General features: G+C 37.9%; 1 protein-coding gene across 2 annotated transcripts; it reads left to right on the top strand.

The window, feature by feature from the left end:
- The first annotated feature begins 44 nt into the window (after window positions 1–44).
- Window positions 45–23,180, top strand: tlk2 (tousled-like kinase 2). Of its 2 annotated transcripts, none has more exons than XM_067413083.1 (21): window positions 45–675; window positions 1,518–1,600; window positions 6,684–6,755; window positions 11,452–11,518; window positions 12,306–12,349; window positions 12,469–12,567; window positions 13,004–13,111; window positions 13,201–13,293; window positions 14,020–14,130; window positions 14,230–14,366; window positions 16,868–17,020; window positions 17,127–17,193; window positions 17,289–17,383; window positions 17,498–17,579; window positions 17,764–17,855; window positions 19,119–19,208; window positions 19,389–19,558; window positions 19,660–19,795; window positions 19,940–20,051; window positions 20,158–20,265; window positions 21,754–23,180. In XM_067413083.1, exons 2-21 carry the CDS (start codon window positions 1,520–1,522, stop codon window positions 21,925–21,927), a joined length of 2,091 nt encoding a protein of 696 aa, XP_067269184.1. In that variant the 5' UTR covers window positions 45–675; window positions 1,518–1,519; the 3' UTR covers window positions 21,928–23,180. The 2 variants fall into 2 exon arrangements, with proteins under 2 accessions (XP_067269184.1, XP_067269176.1); XM_067413075.1 differs by having other exon boundaries at window positions 46–675; window positions 17,286–17,383.
- The last annotated feature ends 2,777 nt before the right edge of the window (window positions 23,181–25,957 follow it).

The following is a 25,957-nucleotide window of genomic DNA, read 5'->3' as shown; positions in this document are numbered from 1 at the left end:
TGGGCGTGGTTGAAAGGTAGAAATGTGTTGCACAATCTCACGAGAAAATATGAGATTTACCGATTATTGTTTACATTGCAAAAAAAAAGAGAGAACCGAACCGAATCGATTCTGATTTCGCGAACCTGATTGGGAAAATTATTATTTTCGTTTTCGTCAAATAATCTTTCAGAAAGGTGATGTTAGTTTGGAACGGGGTTTAAATAGCCAATTTATCATTCCAGGACTTGATCCCGGTTCGGTGCTGACCCAGAGCAGCGAAGACAAACAAGAAAAACAAAATATCTCAAAGCAACACTACGATTAACTAACTTCGAAGCGAATCGAGTAATTTTGGATGGGACATCATTAGGTGTGGATCTGGAGTGAGGTACCACATGTCTCATATCTGGTTGAAAATATACATTTTATAAGGCCAGCGGAGAAAGGCGGGTTCGGGAGATCAAGGCCTCGGAGGTCTCGCAGTCCTCGGACTACGGTAGGACGCGGAGCTGGCGTCCCCTAGCGACACAGCAGGCACCGAGCGCAGGCGAGGGTCGGGGTTTCGGCTAAGGCCTAGCGCCGAGATGTTGGGCTGAGACGGAAAGGGCGAGACGGAAGACCAGAGGAGGAGAACGGTCGAAGAAAAGAGATAGAATTAAACGGCAAGAGGGAGAAAATACCCCAATAAAACAGGTACAAAGACAAATGGGTAGGTTTAAGGAGGCTAGCAGAAGAATCCGCAGGCCAATATAGAAACAATAGAAGCAAAACCCAGGTGTAAAGAGATACCGAGGCGGTATTTAGATAGTTTATTTTGTTTTGATCCTTTGTGAACGTTTTTGTCCCTTTAAACCTTATTTCTTTGATTTTCTGAAAGTTGGCGTTTATTTCTATCAATCGTACAGATCTATTAATGATCGAGCTAGATTGATAACTTATTAACATACCAATTCGTCATGTAACGTTAATCCTAAAATAATGTATACTATGCTGAAACAAGATTACAAAATCTAGAGAATTGTAAAATTGAATCTTTAAATCATATTACACGTGCAACTGATGGGATTTAATTAAAATATAAATCGGCGGTGGCTCTACCGTTGTAATAGTTTGGTTGGTTAGTTAAGAAGTATATTCAGGGTTGTATCCGCCACCTTCTCGGATAATATTAATCGCACCTATCCCATTTGTTTTCTAGTCGCAAACAAGTTTTGAATGAATAAAAATCAACGTTTTGTGTGTGTTAAATGTACAGCAGGTTACGTGTTGCATGTGGTTTGGCATGAATTAACCTGTCATAAAATCTTGCATGATCATGGTGTTGTCCGTAGATTATCTATAGGATAAATGGCTTTAGTTTGGAGTAAGTTAATGACTGAGAGGTGGTGGCAAGGCTGAGTCATGAATCTCAGAATGCTCTCGAAAACATGTATTGGGGACACATGACTCAACATGTCATACAGCACTGTCCCATCAATCTGCCAGCATCACTATGCCTACATAATGCCATGCACACTCTCTTCCTCTCTCTCCAGCCATGATGGAGGAATTGCACAGCTTGGACCCTCGCAGGCAGGAGCTACTCGAGGCCCGTTTCACAGGAGTTGGAGTTGCCAAGGTCTGTCCGGTCTCAAACTGATACATTTCTGCCTCCATCCCTATCTGTTTATGAAAATCCTGCACATGCCTTCCCTCTCATGTTAGACCTCAGCTTCTTCACTTGTTTGTGTGTTTGTCTTGGCCTTGGGCATGTCTGCTTTCATGCATTCAGTTACGTTAAGTCAAAATGGGGAATTGATTGGATCGTGAGTGTCAGGTTGTCCCGCCATCATGTCATCTAAAAAAAGAGATGTTGCTGCAAGAGAGAGGGGAAGTTATTTTGATAAGATATTATGAGAACACAAATTAAAAAACAAAAAAACTTGCACAAATAAATGTTTGCCATATATTTTGCTGTAAATTCTGTGCGTCACTAGTCACATGGCTAAAATCACACTCTCTCTGAGATATTTCAGTCAAAGTTGAATGTAGCCAGAGAGCGGGCATATGTTAAATTACAAGATGTCTGTTGAAAAGCAATTCATCTAGAAAATGTCTGTTGTATACAAATATCAGATAAACATCTTTTGGGATAAGCTGTTTACATGCATTCTAAATCATAATTTTCTAAATGCTAAGAAAATATAATATATATATATATATATATATATATTAAAATACGTTTTAGATGAGGCCGCTCACATCAAATAGACATCTCTGCCGTGTTGGTGTGCTATAAAGGGAAGAGGGGTGACTATTAGGGCTGAAACGATTCATCGAGTAACTCAAGTTAATCGAATTAAAAAAATCCTAGAGGCAAAATCATCTGCCTCAACGCTTCGTTTAGTCCATTTAAATACACACGGATGTTGCAGAAAGACATTTTTTTGTGTTAGGACTCAGAGTATGCTCGGATTACGGTTATATCCGCGGTTCACGTGGGTAAACATCCAAAATATTGCAGGTGGATGAGAGAAATCATATTGCAGGTGGATGAGAGTGTTGATTTAAATAAAGAGGCAGAACTCTCATTTCACAGTAAAACGCAATGAATGCGTGTTGTTCTTTAACTTTCAGTTTCAGCTCATGTCGAGGTCAAAGACCGCAATGCGAGAGAGAGCGGCATCAGCACTGGTAATATCATTTAGTCTCGCTATTTTTAAATGAAGACAACTGTGTGTTGAGCTTCAGGATGCGACGCTGAACATTTAAGTTTCATTTGCGGCAGTTCACGCGTCAGCTGAGGAGATACGAGCAACTCCAAACACATGAACGCGATGGAGTTTGCAGCTTTGCACATGGATCGCCGTCATTGTGATGTGTGTGACATCTTTAATGAGACTTTATATACTTAATAATATCTTCGAAATACACCATTAAAATGTTCTCAATGCTAGGCGCAACATAGCCCTCATCAGAAGCTGTAACCTGTGTGTGTGTTTGTGATGAGCAGCGCTCGTGCTTTCAGAGCTGCGTGCTTTCATTGATTTGTGTAATTTAAATATCACACTTTAATCATATTTATAGCTACTAATTTAAAGGGGGGGTGAAACACTCAGTTTCAGTCAGTGTCATGTCAATCTTGAGTACCTATAGAGTAGCATTGCATCCTGCATATCTCTGGCAGTCTTACTCACAGCCTGCGGTACTAACGTTGGGACCTTTATCGTTGGGACTGCTCCATCCTTCAGCATTAGGCGATCGGAAAATCCTGTGTCGAGCTGGGCCTTGTTTATGAAACAGTCGGCACCGAAATGCAGCGAACAGATATAAACATTCGCGCAACTCAGTTGCTGATCCGGAAAAGCAAATTACATCCACTGTTGCCTTAACGCGGGGTTTTTGGGGAATCTGTGCAGGACTGTCTTGGTCTGGCAACCAAAAACGCACTTTTTTGGTGACATTGTTATGTGCACATCACCTGTGTAGCGCAGCCTACGAGCCAGCGCTTTGATGGGCGTAGCCTGTTACTTTCGCTCTCTCCCTCTCTCTCTCTCACGCGCTTCCGGTAGAATTGTCCGTAAGGCCCATACAAGGAAATTCCGCCCCCATTAACGTCAAAGGGGACGCATGATCTCAAAAAACTTGCCGAAACTTATGACTAACCGGAAGTAGTATTTTTGACAAAGAAATACTCCCATCAAACGTCCACCTTAACTTTTGAAACTTTGTCTATGTTTAGTATGGGATTCCAAGTCTTTAACAGTGTAAAAAGATCAGTATGCATGAAACAGCATTTCACCCCCCCTTTAATAAAACATGGTGGATGGTTTGTTTAGCTGATTTGGTGACGTTAGAGCTGATCCGCACATCTCTTGTTCTTATTTCAAGATACCCTGTCCAATATTTTGTGCTTCTTACAAAAGCCACAAAGCCTTCAGAAAACAGTAAAGGCTTATGTCATGTCTGAGCTGAAGCTGAAACATAAAAGTTATTAATGTGTGCAATTTCAGCAATAAAACTAATTTTTTTTCTAAAAAGAAAATAAATTAGATGTTAATTTTAAGATACCCATCTTATTTTCTCGTATATATTTAGTGTTGCTCTTTAATAAAGAAAAAAGTAATTATTATCCAATTAATCAACCGATTAAGTGCTAGATTAATCGATTACAAAAAGAATCGATAGCTGCAGCCCTAGTGACTATTGACTAAATGACTGCCTGATAATCTGGTCAAGTGTGAATTCAGAAGTGGTTGTGATTGTGTGTTTCAACAGCTTGCAGACTGATCTGTCTATTTTCCTATTGAATTAGTCATTTAAGTATTGGGGAACCACAGCAAAAGACAGGATATCAATCAGCATTTGCAATCTGTGTCTAACTGAGGAAAAGATTTGAATCAGATCTGAGTAGAAAGCGAGCAAAATTGAGTAGGTTTGTCAATCTTTCTGCGTTTAGTTGTTCGTCGGTCACTGCCATGGCCATGAGTCCTTTCCACTGACAGGACACAACTGGATGTTGCCGGAGAGTTAATTTGACCGCTTTCTCTGCAACTGTTTGGTTTGGCGTGAGAGTGTTTGTTCACCAAGTGATTAAAGGAGTGAACCCAAAAATGAAAATCATTCCATTATTTACTCGCCCTCAAGCCATCCTAGCTGTATACGATTTTCTTCTTTCAGCCAAACACAGTTGGAATTATATATATAAAAATATCCTGGCTCTTTCAAGCTTTATAATGGCAGTCAAAGAGGATGATTTTTTGATGCCCAACAAAAGCACACCTATCCATCATGAAAGTAATACAGATGCCTCCAGGGGGTTAATAAAGGCCTTTTGAGTTCTGAAGTGAAGCGATGCGTTTTTGTAAGAAAATTATCCATATTTATAACTTTAGAAACTATAATTACAGTAACAGCAGTACACAGGTCTAGAGTGGCCACTGACCTGAGGTATGACAAATTGGAAGAGCCAGGATATTTTTTTAATATAACTCCAAATGTTTTTGACCAAAAAGTCAAATACACCTAGGATGGCTTGAAGGTGAGTTGATTATGGGATAATTTTCACTGTTTGGTGAACTATCACTTTAAAAACAGTGAGTAGGTGTGCATCACAGGGGTGTTTATCACTTATTATTGGATTGTGGAGGGCTTTAGCCTGACCTGAACAGAATGACCAGCATCTGTCACTCTTGCTCTCTGCATCTCATTGCATGTTTAGCTCAGACCAGGTACAAGGTTTTATTTACACAACTGTATATGGAGTTAACAAGGGCTCATTAATTATGTGCATATAATAGGTAATGATAAAAAAAAAAAAATCATATGCAACTTTTTTTCCAATGAACTAGAACTAGGCTTTTTGGACTTTTGTTCATTTCTTTACCCAAAACATGAAACACTTTTCGGTTTTAGATAATTAATTTACCTTTAGGTCAGCAGACAACGAGGAGATAATTAAAAGCAGATTTAAGAAGGAATAATTAGTAAAGATGCATCAATGTATCTGCCACCAATAAGTCAGCTGATTTTTGATACATTTACAACCATCGGCATATCAGCTATTGCATGAAAGTGGTAGATAACAAACCGATAAGTTTAGTTATCGGTTTGCGTAGTAATTAACTACGTTAAGGCACTGAGCTGTATAATGTCTGTTGCATAATCCAAGATTTTAATGTAATATTCCTGCTGCGCTGTTGTCTGTTGTCTGCGTTTTTAATGTTAATCAAACAACAAAAGACCAAACCTTTTTTTAAAGTTTATATATTTTAGAAAAGAGTCCGGTCATAAAAATGGAATTTACTTCATAACGTGACTGTCACAGAATTTGTCAAAGTTTTGATTAATAAAAAAAGTAGTCGGTACACTTAAATCAAGTCACAATATATACTAGTGTTTGTGTATATTAAACTGCAAAATATGAATCCTGAATGTTTCTGTGTGAACGAATGGCTCAGATGCGCAGTTTCATTTACCTGATTATAAGTCTTTGAAATGGGGGGGAAAAGAGACAGGGTAACTGGGGAAAGTCACATAAGATTTGTATTTGTTCCATGTTTTTATGTTTGTGGATAAAAATCTGACACTGTATAATGTCAATTAGCTAAATTAATTGAAGTCATTGTGAATAGTCATTTGTATCCAAGTTTATTTCAGTAGTGTGATTGGATAATGAAATGTGGGTGTTATATACCCGAATCCCTGAAATCATTTTTAAACCTGGGCAGTTTGGGCATTGTAGTCTTTTCCAGTAGCTCACATGGCTATTGACCTCAAGAAAAAAGCCATTTTGATTTTATATATACTACATATACCATGTAAAGTTTTTAAAGTACTGGATTCAACAGGTTTTGCTTTGGTACAGAAATTGGTAACAAAAACTGCAACATTTTACGGGTATTGGTACCAACTACTAACATTTTGTATTGTGATGACTCTCGATTTAGAGATTTAATTGAAAAAAATATTTTTGGGCATAAACATTCACCAGTCAATAGTTTATCTGTAGCATGTATTTATAGTATCTTTTTTATTTATCTGTTTACTACTTCATACATAACTTAGTGTAATGGCAAAGTAGCTTTTATGCATTTCAGTTTCATTTTCACAGAACTAAAGACTGCCACTGTTATTTTCTGCCTAACAAGCACTGATCTTTCATTTAAGGACATTCAAGGAAATAATCAAATCCACTTATCCGTTGTGTTTCCTCTCTGCAGGGTTCTGGACACAACGAGTCCTCTAACCAGAGCTTGTGTAGCGTGGGCTCTCTCAGTGACAAAGAGCTGGAGGTTAGTACATGTTTGGAGCTCATGATGTGAAAGTGGTTGAGACTCTGGTTTTTAGTAGGTGATGCAATTGTCAGCTAACATGTTTCAATTTGGCACTCAAGGAGCTCCAGCTTGATGTTCAAATGTTGTAGTTGGTGCCATGTTTTATTTATTTCACCAATAAGATCACCCAGGGAATGTGGTTTAGAAGTCTTTTGTTGCTCTTTTTTTAACTCCTGGATTTAGTTTCTCTTTTCTTTAATAGTTGGCACCTGGATTTTGTTAATCAGTGATATGCACCAATTTTTTTTGCAAATATTTAAAAAATAAGAAATTGCTGAAATAATGACCCTGTCTGCCATTGGTGAGCCAAACAGATAGTATGTAATTTTAATGTAGAGCTTAAAATACAATTCTGGTTGGATGTTATTTTTGTTCAGCAGCTGAAAATATATAATAATGCTGTGCGGTATTCTGATTCTTACCGAATACTGGTGTTTGTTTTTATGATATGATGTTTTTTATTATACCACAATACCGGTGTATGTCGCGTAAATGGAATGGGAACCAAGACGATAAAGCAACCATTGACTACCATAGTATTTTTTCCCCTACTATGGTAGTCAGTGGTTGCTCAATCTGCTTGGTTGCATACATCTTTCAAAATATCTTCTTTTTTGTTTAGCAGAACAAACAAACTCATACAGGTTTGGAACAACACAAGGGAGAGTAAATGCTGACAGAATTTTCATTTTTGGGTGAACTATCCGTTTAGATACTTTTCAGAACACAGCTCAATACGACAGTGTTTGAGAGGGGTCCCGTTTCACTGTTGCACTGTAGTAGGGACACAGCTGAGATTGCTTTACAGCTATTCATGCTAACGCTCATCATGTGGATCACAGATCGATACACTGGACTGGAGTGAGCGCGTTTGTTTTTTATTGGCATATTTCATGTCTTCTAGTGCTCTAAACATTAACCAGGCCCGTGTATGCGCACGTCACACATCACGTCTTCTTAAAATGAATATGTTCCAATAAGGACACTGATACAGCCGTACGTCTGATCATGAACACAATGGTACAAGGGATTATTCTAATGCACAGAAGACAATGATATAGACAGAAAATTCATACAGACAGAAAATTTCAACATCCATAATGCACTGGGCATATCATCTAAGGCCACGTCCACCAGTCATTTACATTTTACATTTATGCATTTGGCAGACGCTTTTATCCAAAGCGACTTACATTGCATTCAAGGTACACATTTTACATTATTGTCAGTTCTTGCTTTCCCTGGGAATCGAACCCATGACCTTGGCGTTGCTAGTGCCACGCTCTACTGGTTGAGCTACAGGAAAGCCAGTCTGCTATGGAAGTGCTTAACAGAACCAAATACCACCTTTCTTTAGTAGGAAATACTGCTTGGAAAACTTTGTCATAATGGTGTCGACTTGTATTGTTCCTGGGTGCAAGAATTCAAAGAGTAAATGTTTAGCTCAAGTGAGTTACTTTCTGCATCCCGTGAAGGATACAGCGTGTTGTAGGCAGTGGTTAAAGGCTGCAAAGAATCGTAAATGCAGAGTGAAAGGCGCAAAACCTTTGTTCGTAGTCATCCAGTTTGAAATGTTGACTACAAACAAGTCTTTTAGGCCAAACAGAGGGAAAAACTGAAAGAAACTTCCATTCTGTCATTCCCACCCCCGCAAAAAAAAAGAGAAACACTGTTGCATACAGGTAAGAAAGCTGTTGAAATAATGTTAGGGATGCTAACTATTGATCAACGATTGATTCATTATTGATAATTTAATAAATAAAACGTATTGATCATTGATTAAGCAAGGGTATGCGTGTGTGTGCTGCTCAACTGCAAAACGCAGATACAAGGAAATGAAGCGAGTGTGCCAGGGTTTGTTTGGGTTAGAGTTACACATCATGACTTCATGCCTTTTTTGTGCAAATGTTAGTTGTAATATTGTTTATTTTGTGTAGGCCTATATATTGCTAATATATCTCCAGATAGGATGCATTAATTAATTAAGCATTAATTGGTTAAGAATAAACACTGTATAAAGCTCGCTGGTGATCAACTTCAGTTCATGCAGTTCAAATCGACGATGCACAACTAATAATAACTATGATTGGGACTGTTATATTACATAACATTATAAAGAGAACACTTTTGTGATAAAAGGCTGTGAATTTGTGGAGTTTAGTAGCCGTTTCAGCTCTTCATTGGAAGAGCTCATCCACAGTAGGTGTAACACATTCTGAATGGCTCATATTTTAGTTGAAGTTCACTTGTGCATTCGCATCATTTTGTGCAGATATAAATTGTAATGTTTTTGTATCTGATTTATCTCATATATGAAGTGTTTCTTTGAGTTAAATAACCCACTAGAAAAGGGCTTCAGGTTACCGGTGTTCATTCAGCACTCCAGTACAGCTCAAACAGCAAAGCACTACTACATTAATAACTATGAATGGGACTGTGATATTACATAACATTATAATGAGAACAATATTGTAATAAATCATTGTGAATTCTTTGGGTTTAGTTGCGGTGTTTCAGCTTGTTGTCGTGGGAAGAGCTCATCCACAGCAGGAGTAACACATTCTGACCACCACACATCTGAGGCGGCGATGGTGACCAGTTGTATTAGTCGTCATATTTGAATTATTAAATAAGTAATTTAATAAATGATCAATCAAATCGAATCGTTTTACAATCCTACTACCACTTTATTTGCACTTAACCTTTCCCTTCATTTGGTGAGGAACGTGGCATTTTTAGCAGCATTTCACACCCTGTCTTGCTGTTGGCTATAAGCCGTTACAGTATTATGCCTAAGGATTGTTTGATTAATTGATGATTAATTTATACACCGATCGATCATTATAAATTGACACCACTAGTTCGTATAACTTTGTCATATGTAGGCCTGTCACGATGATACATTTTGCTGGACGATAAATTGGCCAATAAATTATTGCGATAAGCGATAATGTTGTCGTTCTGAGACTATTTTCATCTAAAATAATGATAACGGCATAATAATGCAAGAACACCTTTTCAAAGATCAATAAACTTCTATTTCTAAAGACTATTTAACACGGAGAACATTTTAAATATCCACAGTAAATGAACAAAACAATCAAAAACAATAAAAGCAATGGACTCTCAGGCTGTTTACAAAAAATGCACTTAAAACCAAAAAAAAAAAAAAAGAATAAATACCAAAAACAATACATAAAATGGATGAAAACTGCAACGGATGATTGTGTTTTAGGTGCATATTAGGGGGTGGCACGGATCGTATTACAGTTTTCGGTTCTCCACGGTTCTTGTTGTTGTTTTTTTGTTCTTTTAAATCATTAACGCTCCAGAAAGTTACTTCAGCATATGATATATAGCTTAATTATCCATAATTTAGGATACAGTATTAAAAAAAATATATCATGTAATCATGGACAAGCTGAACTTAATCATCTCTGAGGAAAGCTAGGTGAGATTGAGACAGCAAGAGAGAAGACATTGATTTTCATTTATTTGGATTATTAAAAAGGAGAATGTTTATTACTATCACAAAGACTGAACTGAATAATTAACTTGCATTTATCAAATTGCTCACTTCAGTGTAGCTTTAAGCCTTGTTTCTACTCGACATGTCCGCAGGGGTACGCGGCAAAACTGACGTCAACACGGAGCACGCGAGACCTCGTTTCGCTTGACGCAACTGAAGAAGCACGAGTGCCAGGCAAATCTGGCCGAGCATGACGTCTTCTCACACAGTCTGCGCGTCGAGTCTAAACACCTCCCCAAACGAGGCGTGTTAATTATCGAGCTCATTTTTTTTATCGTACCATTAATTAATTTATTGACTATCGCAACAAGTCGAGTTATATGTTGTTTAAAGAACAGACTGATAAACCTGTAACAGTATCATTTGTAGTAGGGCTGCACTATAATTGATTGTTTTAGCATCGAAATTCACATCACATGATGTGCGATGTCAAGTATTGGGATCATAGTTGATCTGTGTGGGCAGCTGCACCCCAGTTCAAGAAAGTTAGATGTGTTTTGCAGATTTATTGCGAAGTTTAACTTTGATCATAGAGTAAAAGTTTTAAATCGAGTCAGGCATCAAGTGAAAAATGCACACACATAAACACACACACTCACACAAATATTACATGCAGCATACATTGAAGCATGTGAATGACAAATTCAGGTCTTTCTCTTTCTTCTGAGCTTAAACGCACATGTGCACGCAAAATGACGTCAAAATGCCAGTCTCTGCGAGTATACTCGTAAACACAGGTGGTTGTGAACAATGTGTTGTAAACAGTTGATACAGGAAGCAGAGGCGTGTCATTTGTATTACATTTAAGTGATTAAACTGAATTGGATGGATTCATGAAGTACGCAATCATTATGTAACTTTTTTGTGCTCAATTTATATAGTGTTGCTTTAATAGATATTGTAAACTAAAACAAATTTATTTGAAAACGGACAAATATGCGCAGATTGTTGTGGCTGAAGTCTTTGGGGTGTTGATGTCCAGTCTTTCAGGTTGTATTTGCTCGCACCCTCAAACATTTCAATGGAAACTTCTGGAATGAATGGGGTTGTGGAATGAGGTGATGTCATGGATTCCTGTGTTCGCCTGGCATCTTACAATCTCTCTGTCTCTTTCTCCCTACTCAGACCCCAGAGAAGAAATCTAATGACCAGAGAACACGTAAAAGGAAAGGAGACCCTTTTGACAACCAGGGTGAGTTTTTGTATACTGTATAGACGTAGCTGTGATTGATTGTCAAAGCTCTGGTTCTCATAATAGGTCTATAGACCTATTCGCATAGGATTGGTATTATCTAGGGACCCGTGTGATTTAGAAATTACTCCCCCTACATCTTTTGCGTGGCACATTCGCACGGGATAAGCAAAGCCTGTGATTTTACTCGAATTTACTGACTTATCTCCCCGATTTGATGTCAAGACGTTATAGATATAGCTGTATGAAATCATAAACAGTCATCAATATCGTTTTGATTATTTTATAATAATAAACATAATTTTGTTCAGTTAGAGAACAGACGCTACAATTAAAAACTGAACTGAGATCAGACATGCGGCAGGAGTCAGATTTCATTAATCACGAGTGAGAAGCTGACAATATACGGCGGAAGATTCAGTTTCAAAGCTAAATGTAAAAGCACCCATTTAAGTCAGCTTGTCATTTTACTGTTCTGTTGTTATGTTTTTCATTAAGAATAGTATTGATGTTAATATTAAACACACCATTCAAAGCAATTTGCTCCCAAATTGGTACTACTTTACTCATTAAAGTATAAAAATATATTAAGTAATTTGCGGTGGAATTTTTTCTTAAATTACAGACACGGCCGATTCGCACGGAATTAAGATCACAGACATTCTCTGCAATTATTACAAATCACCAGAGGTCCCCAGATAATACTAATCCTGTGCGAATAGGGCTTATGTTATGTCTTGTTGAATTTCTTAATGAATATTTCTATGATTTCCCCCAACCCTTCCAGGCAAAGGAGGCGGGAGAGGGCACAAAATTAGTGATTATTTTGAGGTAGGTGCATGTACTTCATGCATTCTGTCATTATTAACTATTTGACCCTCATTCTGGGTTGATGTCTGTTTTCATGCTCTTATTCTGATTTAACCTCTAAGTCATCTGTTTCTGTGTAGTTTGCAGGGGGTAGTGTTACTGGTACCAGTCCAGCACGTGGCATTCCTCCAGTGGCTCGGTCCTCTCCTCAGCACTCTCTCTCCAACCCTCCTGCTGCCGTGAGTCTCTTTCTTACTACCAGACCTCTCTTCCCATTCATTTAGTGGTTTGATATAACTACTAAAGGGAACCAAAAATGACAATTGTCGTCATTTATTCACACTCATGTTGTTCTAAACCTGGTTAACACTGTGTAACACAGACTACACCATCAAGCCTACCAGGTTTCTGTTCCTCCATTGAAAGTATTTTGGAAAGATCCAAAAAGGTCATAAAGGCATTGTTAAATTATTCCTTATGAATTAAAAAGAAAAGATTAATGCAAGTCTTGTGAAGAGATATTATCACTATATATGATGAACAGGTTTAATTTGCAAACATAGAGTGCAGTGCATAGGATTAAGTGGAATCTTTATTATTTTTACCAAAGACCCCTTCTGGTTGCTCTTTTTGTTGTTGTTGATGGAAATACATTTTTGTTTTCTTGATTGACAGGTGCAGCAAGGAAGCCCCTCCTCCATCGGCTCGGTAACCACAGATCACTCCCACTCCTCCTGTTCCCATAAGCCAGCGTCTACACAAACTCAGCACCGAGCCACACAGGTAATGCGCACTTTCAAAAACACTCACACCTAGACAGAAACTTTCAGATCCTCACGCTAACCCCTAGCTTTAAACGTTTTTTTTCTCAGTCTGAGTTGACAATGGAGAAGTTGGCAGCGCTGGAGAGCAGTAAAAGTTCAGATCTGGAGAAGAAAGAGGGACGTATTGACGACCTGCTCAGGGTACGACTTTGTTCACACACCGCATCAATATGAAAATAATCTAGATATTTTGCAGCCCCTTTTTGAGAATTGAAACTGTGAAAACAGAGCGTTGCTATTCAATTTACAATACCATTTGAGAGTTTTGGATCTATAAGATTAAAGAAAAATAAAAAAAATTTAGGAAATTAATACTTTTATTCAGCAAAGGGCACATTAAAATAAATCAAATAAATGCGGTTCTTTTGAATCATCATTCATTAACAAATCCTGAAAATATTTTATCATTGTTTCCACAAAAAATGTAAAGAGCACAACTATTTTCAGAATTGTTAATAATAATACATTTTTCTTGAGCAGCAAATCATCATATTACAATGATTTCTGATCGATCATATCAGACCTGGAGTAATGATGCTTAAAATTCAGCTTTGCCATCAAAGGAATACATTTCATTTTAAAATATATTCAAATAAAGTTATTTAAAATATTTATTTCACAATGTTACTTATACTGTATTTTGTTAAAATAAATGCAGCCTTGATGAGCATAAGAGCATTGGAAAGCTAAAAAAAACTCTTTTAAACAAAAGTGTACACACAAAGTGGGGATTGTATTATGAATATATAGGCCCTGATACTTTGATTCAATCAAATGTTTTACATGAATAAAATCTGACTTAGATTAGGTTTTAAAGTGCACTGCTTAAGAATACAGCATTTATGTTGGTGGGTTTGTGCACGGCAGGTGAACTGTGACCTGCGCAGACAAATCGATGAGCAGCAGAAAATGCTGGAACGATGTAAAGAACGCCTCAATAAATGTGTGACCATGAGTAAGAAACTGCTCATTGAAAAGGTATGTCTGTTCAGAGAAGACATTTGTTAATGTGTGCTAGTGTCCTGTATGTTACTTTGTTATAATGATTCCATTACTAATTTGTGGGTGTGTTTTCAGTCCAAACAGGAGAAAATTGCATGCAGAGAAAAGAGCATGCAGGACCGGCTACGTCTGGGCCATTTCACCACCGTACGGCACGGAGCCTCATTTACTGAGCAGTGGACAGATGGCTACGCCTTTCAGAATCTAGTCAAGTACGTGAGTTGCACATAGACATGCTCTCAAACTTCAGAGTCTAGGCAAATGTTGCATACATGCGCACTTGACATGTGCTGACAGAATATGGTTAGTTTCACCCCACGTGTGTGGAGAGCTAGTCATAAAAGACTCATTCAAGACCATGCTCCGGTATGATGAATGAATGTGCTGTGTGCACAGACCTTCACCGACTTTTAACATGAACTTAGTATCCACAAGATTAGTACACATCAGTTTTACCAACAAAAAAAAAATGTTTAATCAAAAATAGATCATATAGGAAAAATTTTAATAGGAACATTTTATAGGATCATCACATAGGATTTGTTTTCCATGTATTTTAAATTATTCATCATGAAACTATCAACTAATAAACAACAACTTTGTAAACACTGTCCTGTCATGAATTACTCACCCTCATGTCATTCCAATCATGTAAGACTTTAGTTCATCTTCAGAGCGCAAATTTAAAAACTTTCTATCCCTCCATTCAGTCTATGCAAATACAACTTTCAAGCCCCAGAAAGGTTGTAAAGAAATTAAAATAATCCACGTGACTCCTGTGGTTTACCTCAATTTTATTTGAGGTATTTGAGTGCTTTGTTTGTGCAAAAACAAACTACACAATTTACCACTTTATTTACAAAATATTAATCTCCAACGGAGATTGAGGGAATTGCCTCAGGACTTAAATAATATCTGGATTAATTGTATTTATTTTTCCGGTAATTATATCAAGTTCCTAGAAAAGTCCTCCAGTATACATTTAAAGGTTGCAGTCAAAAGAAGAACGCATGAATGTATTTTAAAGAATGTTGGTAATTAAACAGTTGACTTCCTTAGTAGGAAATGAAAATGGCTTCAATCAACTGCTTTATTACCAATATTCTTTAAAGCTTCACTGTGTGATATTTTCCCCCATCTAGCGGTGTAAAGGTGTATGACCATCCAGTGAATAATAGTTTCTGTTCCTCTCAATTCTGATTTCGTTTTAACTCCTACGGTGGCCGATTTAGTCCAAGATTAACATGGCAATCCCCCTCTTCACATTCGACACGGTGCCATCGAGTGTTAAAACGCGAAAGGCGAAGCTTGAATTTACGGGTATGTCCCTCTTTGGCTAATGTACTTTCAAGATGGAGGAGCAACATGGCGACCGGCATTCAAACCCCTCACCCGTATGTGTTTTCAATGGCATATAATAAACTTACGAGAATACTTTTTTACTTGAAAGAAGTAAATATACATTAATGAGCACATATATTTTTAAAAGAACTAAGTGTTTTTAGCTAAGAATAAACTAAAAAAGTTACACAGTGTAGCTTTAAAATACCATCTTTCGTGGTCAACAGAAGAAAGAAACTCATACAGGTTTGGAATAACATGAGGGTAATAATGAGGAAATGAGTTTTCCTTTATGGATGAGATATCCTTTTAAAAGGCATAATTGAGTCCGTTTTGATTATATTGCTCTTAAAACGATCTGTCTTTGACATTATTTTCTCAGCTTTTTGCTCATTGTTGCTTTTTTTCTTTTTTTTTCTTTTTTAGAAACTTATCCACATTCGAGTGTTGATTAAAAAAATAATGCATAAAGCTTGTATAACTTTACTTTTTTTTTGTTAATGTGTGTGTGCATAACATTCAGTTTCAGTCAATCTTGAGTACCTATAAAGTAGTATTGCATCCTTCATATCTCCGAAAACTCTTTAGTTTTATTATATTTGTAAAAGAAAGATAGATGGCTGAAAAAAAAAGTTTTAAACGTCAAACTAGTGGTGTATGTTTACATAGAAAAACTATGGAATAGTAGCGCGTTTGAATGAACGAGTCGATAGTTAACAGCACAAAAACATCTGAAGCAGTTTTACTCACCGCCTGCTTCCAACACAACCGTGAACATTAATCGCTGGAACCGCTCCATCTTTCAGCATTAGACGAGCTACAAAGTTGATTGTTTATAAAATATCGTTGCCGAAACAAAAACACTTGCACAACTCCATTGCTGCTCCGGAAAAACAAACTCCATCCATTCTCCCATTAATGCGGGGTTCTTTGGGAAGCTGTACAGGGTTATCTTGCACTGACAACCAAAAACACACTTCTTTGGTGACATTGCTTATTCACTGAAGTCCTGTGACTGTAGCGCAGCCGACGACTTCCATAAAACATTTGTTCTCTCCCTCTAGTCACCCACGCCCTTCCGGGAGAAGATCCCCTACAGGCCCGTAAAAGGACATTCTGCTCTATCTGACATCAGCTAGACCCATACTTTTCGAAATTATGAAAAACCGGAAGGAGTATTTTTAGAAAAGAAATACTCCATTTTAAAAAAAGGAAAAAAAAGCCTTTGTTCAAGTTTTTAACAGTCTTTAACACCAGACAACATCAGACATTTAACATCAGACAAATTTAACATTTAAATTTAAAACTTGACTTTGTAGCCTGAAACTACTGGTCAGACTTTACTTTCTTACACTTCTGTTTGTCTGTATAGACAACAGGAGAGAGTAAATGGGCAGAGAGAGGAAATAGAGAGACAGAGGAAACTGCTAATGAAGAAGAAACCGCCCAACGCCAGTCAGACTCCTCCCCCCAACCTAGAACCCAACAAACGCAAGAGCAAAAGCAACGGCGCTGAGAACGAGATGTGAGTTGTTGTTTTTTGTTTTAATACCATCATATTAGGCTTTGGGTAGTTGAGTAGTAGGAGTTCAAATTAATTGGATTTTGTCCTAATTTGTTGGTCCTCACAGGTTATCATTAGCAGAATACCATGAGCAAGAAGAAATTTTTAAACTGAGACTCGGACACCTGAAGAAGGTATTCATATTACATTCATATTACAAGTGATTCAATTTGTGTTGTCATGGAAACAGGTCTTAATATATTGGTGCTGTGTGTGTTTGTGGAAGGAGGAAGCAGAGATTCAAGTGGAGTTGGAACGGTTGGAGCGTGTGCGTAATCTTCACATCCGAGAGCTCAAGAGAATCCACAATGAAGATAACTCCCAGTATGCACTTTCAAAGTTTATTTCCATACCTTTGTCTGTTTGGTTTCAGAGCTTAAACAGGGTCTATAGTGGATTTATCTTAAATCACTGTCTGATTGTCTCCTCGACTCTTAGGTTTAAAGATCATCCCACACTAAATGACCGTTACCTGCTCTTGCATCTGCTGGGCAGAGGAGGCTTCAGTGAGGTCTACAAGGTAAGCAGATCTGTGATGGGAAATGTGAATGTATAGTTGTGTTTAGGGATTCTCAAATCTATAATCTCTTTATTATCAACTAGTCAGTGGGTGGTTGTAAAAAAATGTTGCATTAGGCAGCTTCACCAATTGAGTAGTGCTGCTATTAGAGACTTTCTCTTTCTGTTGTTTTCTCTTTCTCCAGGCCTTTGATTTGACTGAGCAGAGGTACGTAGCTGTGAAGATTCATCAGCTTAATAAGAACTGGAGAGATGAGAAGAAAGAGAACTATCACAAGTGAGTACAAACACCTTTTCCAGCCTTGCTTCTTAAAAGCTACTAGATCGTTTGGCTCAGCATTGGAAACCAAGTGTGCTTGTCATAGAATGCATTCCTTTTTCTGAACCATATTGGAATTCTGAGACCTCATTCATAAAAAATATAAAACCATATGAACCATGATAGTGCTGCAACGACGTGTCGACGTCATCGATTACGTCGACTACAAAAATACGTCGACGTGCGTGAAATGCGTCGACGCGTCACACTGTTTGTTTACATCTCGTGTAATGGCATACAGGGAATGGAGAAAGTTGCATTCTATCACAAAAACAGAGACCACTGTTATCAAAAGTATGGGAATACCTTAAACTGAGGACAAATAAAATGGCCCATTGTTCCCTTTGCAAAACCGATATGGTGTACCACTGCAGCACAACTGCGATGCGCGAGCACCTCAGAGGAAAACATCTCGGCGCTCTCCGGTGTTACAGTATAACTGGTTTCCGTGTGATCTGGTGACTAACTTCCTGGTTCAGGTCGGATATTCTCGTGCTTGCGGCATTCTGAAAAGTTGAGATGAACTCGATGCGGTGCGGACGCGCCCGGAAAAAAACGAGCGCGTCGCTTTCATTATGAGAGCGCTTATCGCGCGCCTACATTGGAAATAATGAACTTGAGCGTGCAAAAGACGTGATATGTGAACGGCCCCTTAAAAGACAGCGCGCCGCGAGACAACAGTTTACAAACCACCGAGCTACCCCGAATCAGCTCTAGATCTCTGGAAACCATGTTAAACCATAGCAGAACCCTGACTACATTTTATGGTTTGTGATGCTAAAGAACATTTCATGACGTCTCAGACAACTGTAAATGTATGGCTACTGTGGTTTAATTATAAACGCTATCATAAACTCATATTTACCATAGTAAAATAATTTTCTTTGCCTCTTCATTATTTTATACTGTAAAAACTTCAACCACATTGATTGAAAATGAATAAAGGTTGAAATATTATATTAGAAGTTGTACTTATATATTTTTTGTAAAGTTATCCAAAGGATTCATGAGCTAATAAAAAAAAAAGAACATTAGATTAATTATTTATTTTAATAAAAATAATCGTTAGATTAGTCGACTAATCGAAAAAAATAATCGTTAGATTAGTCGACAGAAAAAATAATCGTTAGTTGCAGCTCTAAACCATGACTAAAATATCATTGTTTAAAGATTCAGACATGGTCCACCACATTAAAATGGGTTGGCATGAAATGTTTTCAGGCATGCCTGCCGAGAATATAGGATCCATAAGGAACTGGACCATCCCAGAATAGTCAAACTGTATGACTATTTCTCCCTGGATACTGACTCGTGAGTAAACTTGCTCTTGTCTTGAGATTAGAATTGTCTCTGATTTGAAAGCCATTTCAAGATATGTATAATTTTCGCTTGACTAATTTTGGGTAATCAACACATTTGATTTGTGCAGTTTTGTTTTCCATTAAAGTGGAGAGATGAAAGAGGTCTTGTTTTATGTGGTATTGTCTCTAGATTCTGCACTGTTCTGGAGTACTGTGAGGGGAACGATCTGGATTTCTACCTGAAGCAGCACAAGCTAATGTCAGAGAAAGAGGCCCGATCCATCATAATGCAGGTCGTCAATGCCCTCAAGTACCTAAATGAGATCCGCCCGCCAATCATCCATTACGACCTCAAACCAGGTATGGCATCCCTATGACATTGAACTTCTGCACTGGGCCCAAAATGAAAACCATTTTAATGGAGAAGCAATGCAGGAGCACTCATCCTTGTGTTTGTCTAGGTAACATCCTGCTGGTGAATGGCACAGCATGTGGAGAGATAAAAATCACAGATTTTGGGCTGTCTAAGATCATGGATGACGACAACTACGGAGTGGACGGCATGGAGTTGACGTCACAGGGGGCGGGGACGTACTGGTGAGTGGGCTGCAATGACCAGGATTGTGAAGTTCTTGAATTTGTTTAAATTAAGTGAAATCTCCTTCAACACAAAGTTGACAATGTGGATTTTAAGGTAGTGTTAAGCCCAAAATGCAAAGTTCTTGCCTTATTCTGCTCTAGGTATCTTCCACCAGAATGTTTTGTAGTTGGAAAAGAGCCACCTAAGATCTCTAACAAAGTGGATGTTTGGTCTGTTGGAGTAATCTTTTACCAGTGCCTCTATGGGAAGAAGGTAAAATAAAAGCGTGCATTTTCTAATACTAGCTGCATAATCACTGACCACTGATATATTAGTACCTTTCTCCCCTCATCATTTTCATTCTTTCTTCACCACACAGCCGTTCGGTCATAATCAATCCCAGCAGGATATCCTCCAGGAGAACACCATTCTCAAAGCCACAGAGGTGCAGTTTCCTCCCAAACCAGGAGTCTCACCTGAAGCTAAGGTACCTTTGTAGATGATTCACTTTCTTTTCTTTCGTGGTAGTCACGTTTTATTTATATAGCGCTTTTTTATAATACAGATTGTTTCAAAGCAGCTTTACTGGGATAAACAGGAAAACACTGATTCGTAGTGCAAACGCAATTTATTTCTGCTGTAAGGCAGTTCTAACAAGACATTAGTGTCAAAATTCAGTTGAAGTCAGGTCAGTGTTAATTCAGTTCAGTTCAATAAATGTAAAGTTCATCAATTCATCTCTAAAGCAGCTCAGTTCAGTTCAATCCAAGTGTCAGTGCAGTCAGATCAGTAATATAAAGTGTCCCCAACTCTGGCCAAATGATCCAACATGGTGTGAGTATGTTTCCAGGCTGCATCACAAGTCAGATTGTGGATTGATGTCAATCAGAATATTTTATCCAACTCCATGGCGTGATCTCAGAGCAGAGAAGTTCAGCCCTAGTATTTTTGATGTTGAGTGTCATAAAAAAGGGTTACTTACTGGTCTCCTATCAAAACAATTTTACATCCAAATTGCCCCATGAGTATATTCCAGTGTGGTACAAATTTATTAAAAAATGTTGCATTTCTCTTCTGCATTTGGCTATAATAATAAAAAAATCCTCCCCAGTTCATTAAATGGATATTTATTAATTATTTTTCCATCAACAAATCATGAAAAAAACAAGCAGCAAAACAGTTTTCAACATTGGTGATAATAATAATAAATGTTACTTGAACAGCAAATTATGACATTAGATTTCACTTGATTCAATTCCTCCGCCCTCGCATCTTTTCCTCGCGTCCTTCCCTCCCATCCTGAAGGGGTCAAGCTAAGGCGCTAGGAAAGGAAACGAGGATGCACAAGTAAGAATTGGGAAGCACCCATAGTCTGTATATGTCTTAAGTGAACTTTTTACAGTCGATAAAGACGACACATATCCCTGTAGTAGGGCTTAAAGGGGCAGTAGCCTTTACTGCTGTCAGTTTAATGTCAACAAAAGATAACGTCACTGCTCTTGATTGAGTAGCTTTTTTAAGTTTAATAAGGATTGATCTTTAATGTAAACAGTTAAATATGCAGTTATTTTTACATTTGGTGACTTTATTCGATTTCTGTACCTAAATACTAATGTTGGACCTACTTGAAAACCTGAGAATTGTTGTTTATTTTATTAGTATCTTTGCTCAATAGTATTTATTTATGCTGCCGCTTGTATTTGTTATTTGGTCTTATTTTCTTTTTTTCCTGAACATGGCAAATACCGAACCGAAACCTAAAACTGCGATGAAATATGTACTGTGCCACAAAATGTAGAATATTTAAAAAGGGTGCCATGGCAAAAAAAAGATTGGGAAACACTGAAATGAACTATCAAGTAAAATCAGGCCAACCTAAACTACTTCCATACATGGCTGTTGATGGCTTTCTGTTTGAACATTCTCTGATAAATGAACCATTTTCTAACACAAATTAATTTCTTGTCTACTTCAGGCCTTCATTCGCAGATGTTTGGTGTACCGTAAGGAGGATCGTATTGATGTTCACCAGCTGGCCAGTGACCCCTACCTCCTCCCACACATACGCAAGTCAGTGGCAGCCACTGGTAACAACAGCATGGCCGTCGCCTCCACCTCCAGCTCCTCCAACAGCAGCGCCTCAAATTGAGAGCCCCGTTCATCCTTGCTTGTTTTGATCGGAGCAGGGGGTGTGGGGCATTTGCATTTTGCCCCGCCCCTCTCTGCAGTGTACTGGAAGGGGTCTCGAACTCCTTACCTGCCATTCGAGGGAGCAGGAGGAAAGGGTAAGAGAGGGATGGAGACAACACATCCCCCTCCACCCTTCTTTCTCCCAGGCATCTGGAAGGTTGGGTTGTTTTATTTGTATTTTTTTGGGATGGGAGGGGGACTAAAAAGCTTCCCCCAAGAGTGAGAGAGTGAGTGAGCCAGAGCAAGAGGAATTCAAAATAAAGGTGCATTACATGGGAGAAGGAACTGCAGCAGCTCAGACTGGTATATGCCCTGCACCCCACAACACACAAATACATGCATACACATGTATAGAGACACATTTATAACGAGGTCAGCTTGATTTTTCTTACATGGCAACACCGCTGATGGGACAAGCCCACTCATATTAATGTGCATTCAAATGTACAATATTCCTAAAGAATCCGGAGACGCTCCCTGCTGACACAAGCCCGCCCCGGTCAATTTTCCTCATTCTCACTTGTTCTTTTTTTTGCCTCTGGAACGGATCTAATGAACTTTTGGAAGCAATACTGTCGGTGGGTTCATTTCAACAATAGTTAACCCTAGTTTCAACGCCTTTCTGATCTCAGATCACATAATAATTGCTGAGGTCAAATCAGCATCAGAACCTTAAGGTTAGCTGATCGTCTATGCTGGGAATCAGATGTTTGTACCGTGTGAGAGATGTAATGGACAGGCCTAGCCCAGTTGTTTCTCTCTGGAGGTGTTTGTCTTTGTCCTGCTCACCCCTATACTATGACCAAAGCTGAGCTCTACCAGTAGGTGGTGCTGTTTGACTTGAGTTTTTAAATTTTTTTTTTTATGATGTTATGAAATTGCATTTTAGGAAGCATATTCTTTTAGATTTAGCGACACTAACTGAAATCTCTCCTCCCCCCATTGTGTCTGTGGACTGAATCTAATGTTGGAAAATGAGATAAAGATAGGTTTTATTTTTCATTGATTTAAAAGTTTTGTGCCTCACATAAAAACATACAGACACAAATGCGTTCAAAAATTACAGTCATATATGTTTAGGTCTGGTGATACGGCTAATTGCCTGATCCTGTTTTACTGTTTGTGGGAAAGAACTCTCTTGCGGGGGCAGAGCTAGTTCAGGAGTACAGGGCAGAACTTGGAGCGATCATTAAATACTATTGGTTATTAATATGTTGTTGTCTGCTTTTTTTGTCTCAGTCTTAAAAGGTTTAATTCTGATTAAATCAGATCACCTAAAATGTAATTTACTCAGCCTCAATAACTCAGCCTGTTCCAGTTTAGTTTCTTTATTCTACTGAGAACTAAATTATGTTTTTATTAAACAAGGAAGGAGCATGATCAAATAATTGACACAGGTGGAGAGTACTCAGCTAATCAACAAAGAGTTGTGTATATATATATTTACATGCAGCCATCTTACCTATGTTACCTATTGTATAGCCCTCCCCCCCAAACAGCACGCCAAATATGCATTCAAACTTACTCTCTATAAATTATATGTAAGTGTGAACACATGAAATACATTATTGTGAAGAATCTCTGTAACCTTCTGAGACTTTTTTTATATAATGGGGCAAAAATAGTATGGAAGTCAATGTTGGTTACAAACGTTCTTTAAAATAATTAAATTTTCAGCAGAAGAAAGAAACTCTTGCAGGTTTGGAAAAACTTGAGGCTGAGTGAATGAGTTCATTTTTGGGTGAACTATCCCTGTAGGCATGTTGATGTATTAATTGCTTCTTTTTTATTGCCATTGTGTGAACAGCTTGTAACAAAACTTTCCCTGATTTTCTAGGCTCTCTATGAAAGCGGACTGATTTTTATGTTAAGGACTCAGGACGTTTTTTGCGAGTGTGACGTTTACGTGTGCTCTTGAGAGCCTTCAATGACACTAAATGAATACTTAAAATGTTCAGGATATTGCCGAAAGAGCTTTTCTCTGTAATCTCAAAGGGATTAATTCTAGTCACATACAGCCAGATCTATATAATCTAAAGTCTTAAATATATACTTTTATAATCAAACTATCATAATGGTGTCATTTTAATTACCTTATCCGTCAACATGTTATTTTTCATATATATCATCATAATTGAGCATAGCTGAGTAATTTTATTTGAATTGGTCCACTTTATTATGCTACTTTAACATAATTTTTTTCAAGTCTCTTATTAGACCTGAACAGACTCATGGATAAATCACCTGCTGTTTTGAAATGCTCTCAAATGTGGGTAGAACAGTGCTTTTTCCATTATCTGTTGCACATTCGTTCAGTGGGAGGGATGTACCCGTATACTACCGTTATAAACATCTCACCTCAGGGTATTTGTCTCTGTGATATTCTTCCAGCTTCTCAGCAAAGCTGCATTTGCAGTATCCATCAGTCGAATGCAAAGATGCGCAACTACATGACCTTAGCAGAGTGTCTGCGTTGAAATAAAAATGCAACGTGAAAGCTGCTGGAATAATTCTGTGTAGTTAAAAGGCATTAAACTGATGGCCTGTGGGTTTTCGATGACTGAGAGAGTGTGTGTATTTGTTAGAATGTGGTGCTTGGGAATGGATTGCGAATTCTCTGAAACCCTATAATTTCTTATTCAATCAGAAACAGATCGTTTGGGTGGGTGCTGGATGAATCATTGAATCATTGGCTTAAGTCTGAAGCTGAGCCTAATGCATTTGGACTGTTCAACCCTTTTCAACAGCTGTTGAACTTCATGGTCTAAACCAGATTATAGGGATTATAGTTATTTTGAACCCGAATAGTCTGACATTCTTTAAAGGTCATAATAATATGCATATTTGTATTTTATTTTTTTACATTTTACAAAACTGGCACCAAAAAAAACCCTTTCCCCACAGTTTAAGCAGACTTCCAGTCTCCGTGACTCGCCATTTGGGGATTGTTTTAGAGTTTAGACCAACACAAGAAGCAGCTAGAACTTGATTACTTTACCAAACCAGCCCTGTCTAACTATTCCAACCCAACTACTCCACCCACATATTTATTCTGGCCTGGTAATCTCATGCACGATTACATTACAGAACCTGTCCTGGATTGCCAAGCGGTACAAGGAGTGTCAGATCATCCACAGCTTGAATTAAAATGTTCATCTCCCACCTCTGTAGTCTCACAAATATTGTCCAACTTAATCCTGTTCATATACTGCCAGTAAGTAAGAAGCAGAAAATGCCAATAACACATTACTAAGTTTAAAGCGGTCCCTTCAATGTGAGCTTGCTGTTTGAATCACTTTTCGGCAAGCTTTCGGAAATGTAACATCCATAGAAATTTTACTTAACTTTTCTGTTCCTGTAATTATTGATTTTGAATATTTGAAATGAAAGTTACTAGCAAATCCTTTAATTCTTTACAAATGTTTTTGGCATGTTGGATACGTTTAACTATCATTTTATAAACCGTTATCTAATATTAGCATAAAGTCATTACATTTGCATGAAAAGTTGACCCCCCCCCCCCCCCCCCCCCCGGCCAATTGTCACCTTTAGGTCTTGAGCCTATTGACTGAAATAACAACCTAATCTATTGAACTGGGGCCATATTCACAAAATATCTTGAGGCTAAAAGTAGCTCCAAGCTTGTTGATTTAGGAGAAATCTTAGTGGTAAGAAAATGTTTTGTGAATATGGCCCCTGATGTTTAGATTGTTGAACTTTTTTTATTAGCTAGTTTTAGTGACCAAAATACCATATTTAGTGTTTTTTAAATTATGTTTTTCAATTTGTAAGGCTCAGTTTGCAAACTGGTTATCCTGTCATTTTTATTCATTTTCTATAATGTTTAACACTTTTTAACTGATCAGACTTGATTTCAAAATCAATTAGGCTATAGAAAATGTTATTGTTAATATAACAATTTAGTTTGACCTCCCGTGGTTAGGACTTCCTTCCACTGACCATTGTTGACTAGGCTGAGTTTTAGGCCC

The sequence above is a fragment of the Pseudorasbora parva genome, chromosome 2 (genome assembly GCF_024679245.1).
Source record: "Pseudorasbora parva isolate DD20220531a chromosome 2, ASM2467924v1, whole genome shotgun sequence".
Lineage (NCBI taxonomy): Eukaryota > Metazoa > Chordata > Actinopteri > Cypriniformes > Gobionidae > Pseudorasbora > Pseudorasbora parva.
Note: the sequence above shows the minus strand (reverse complement) of the source record. Positions and strands in the feature narration are given on the sequence as shown.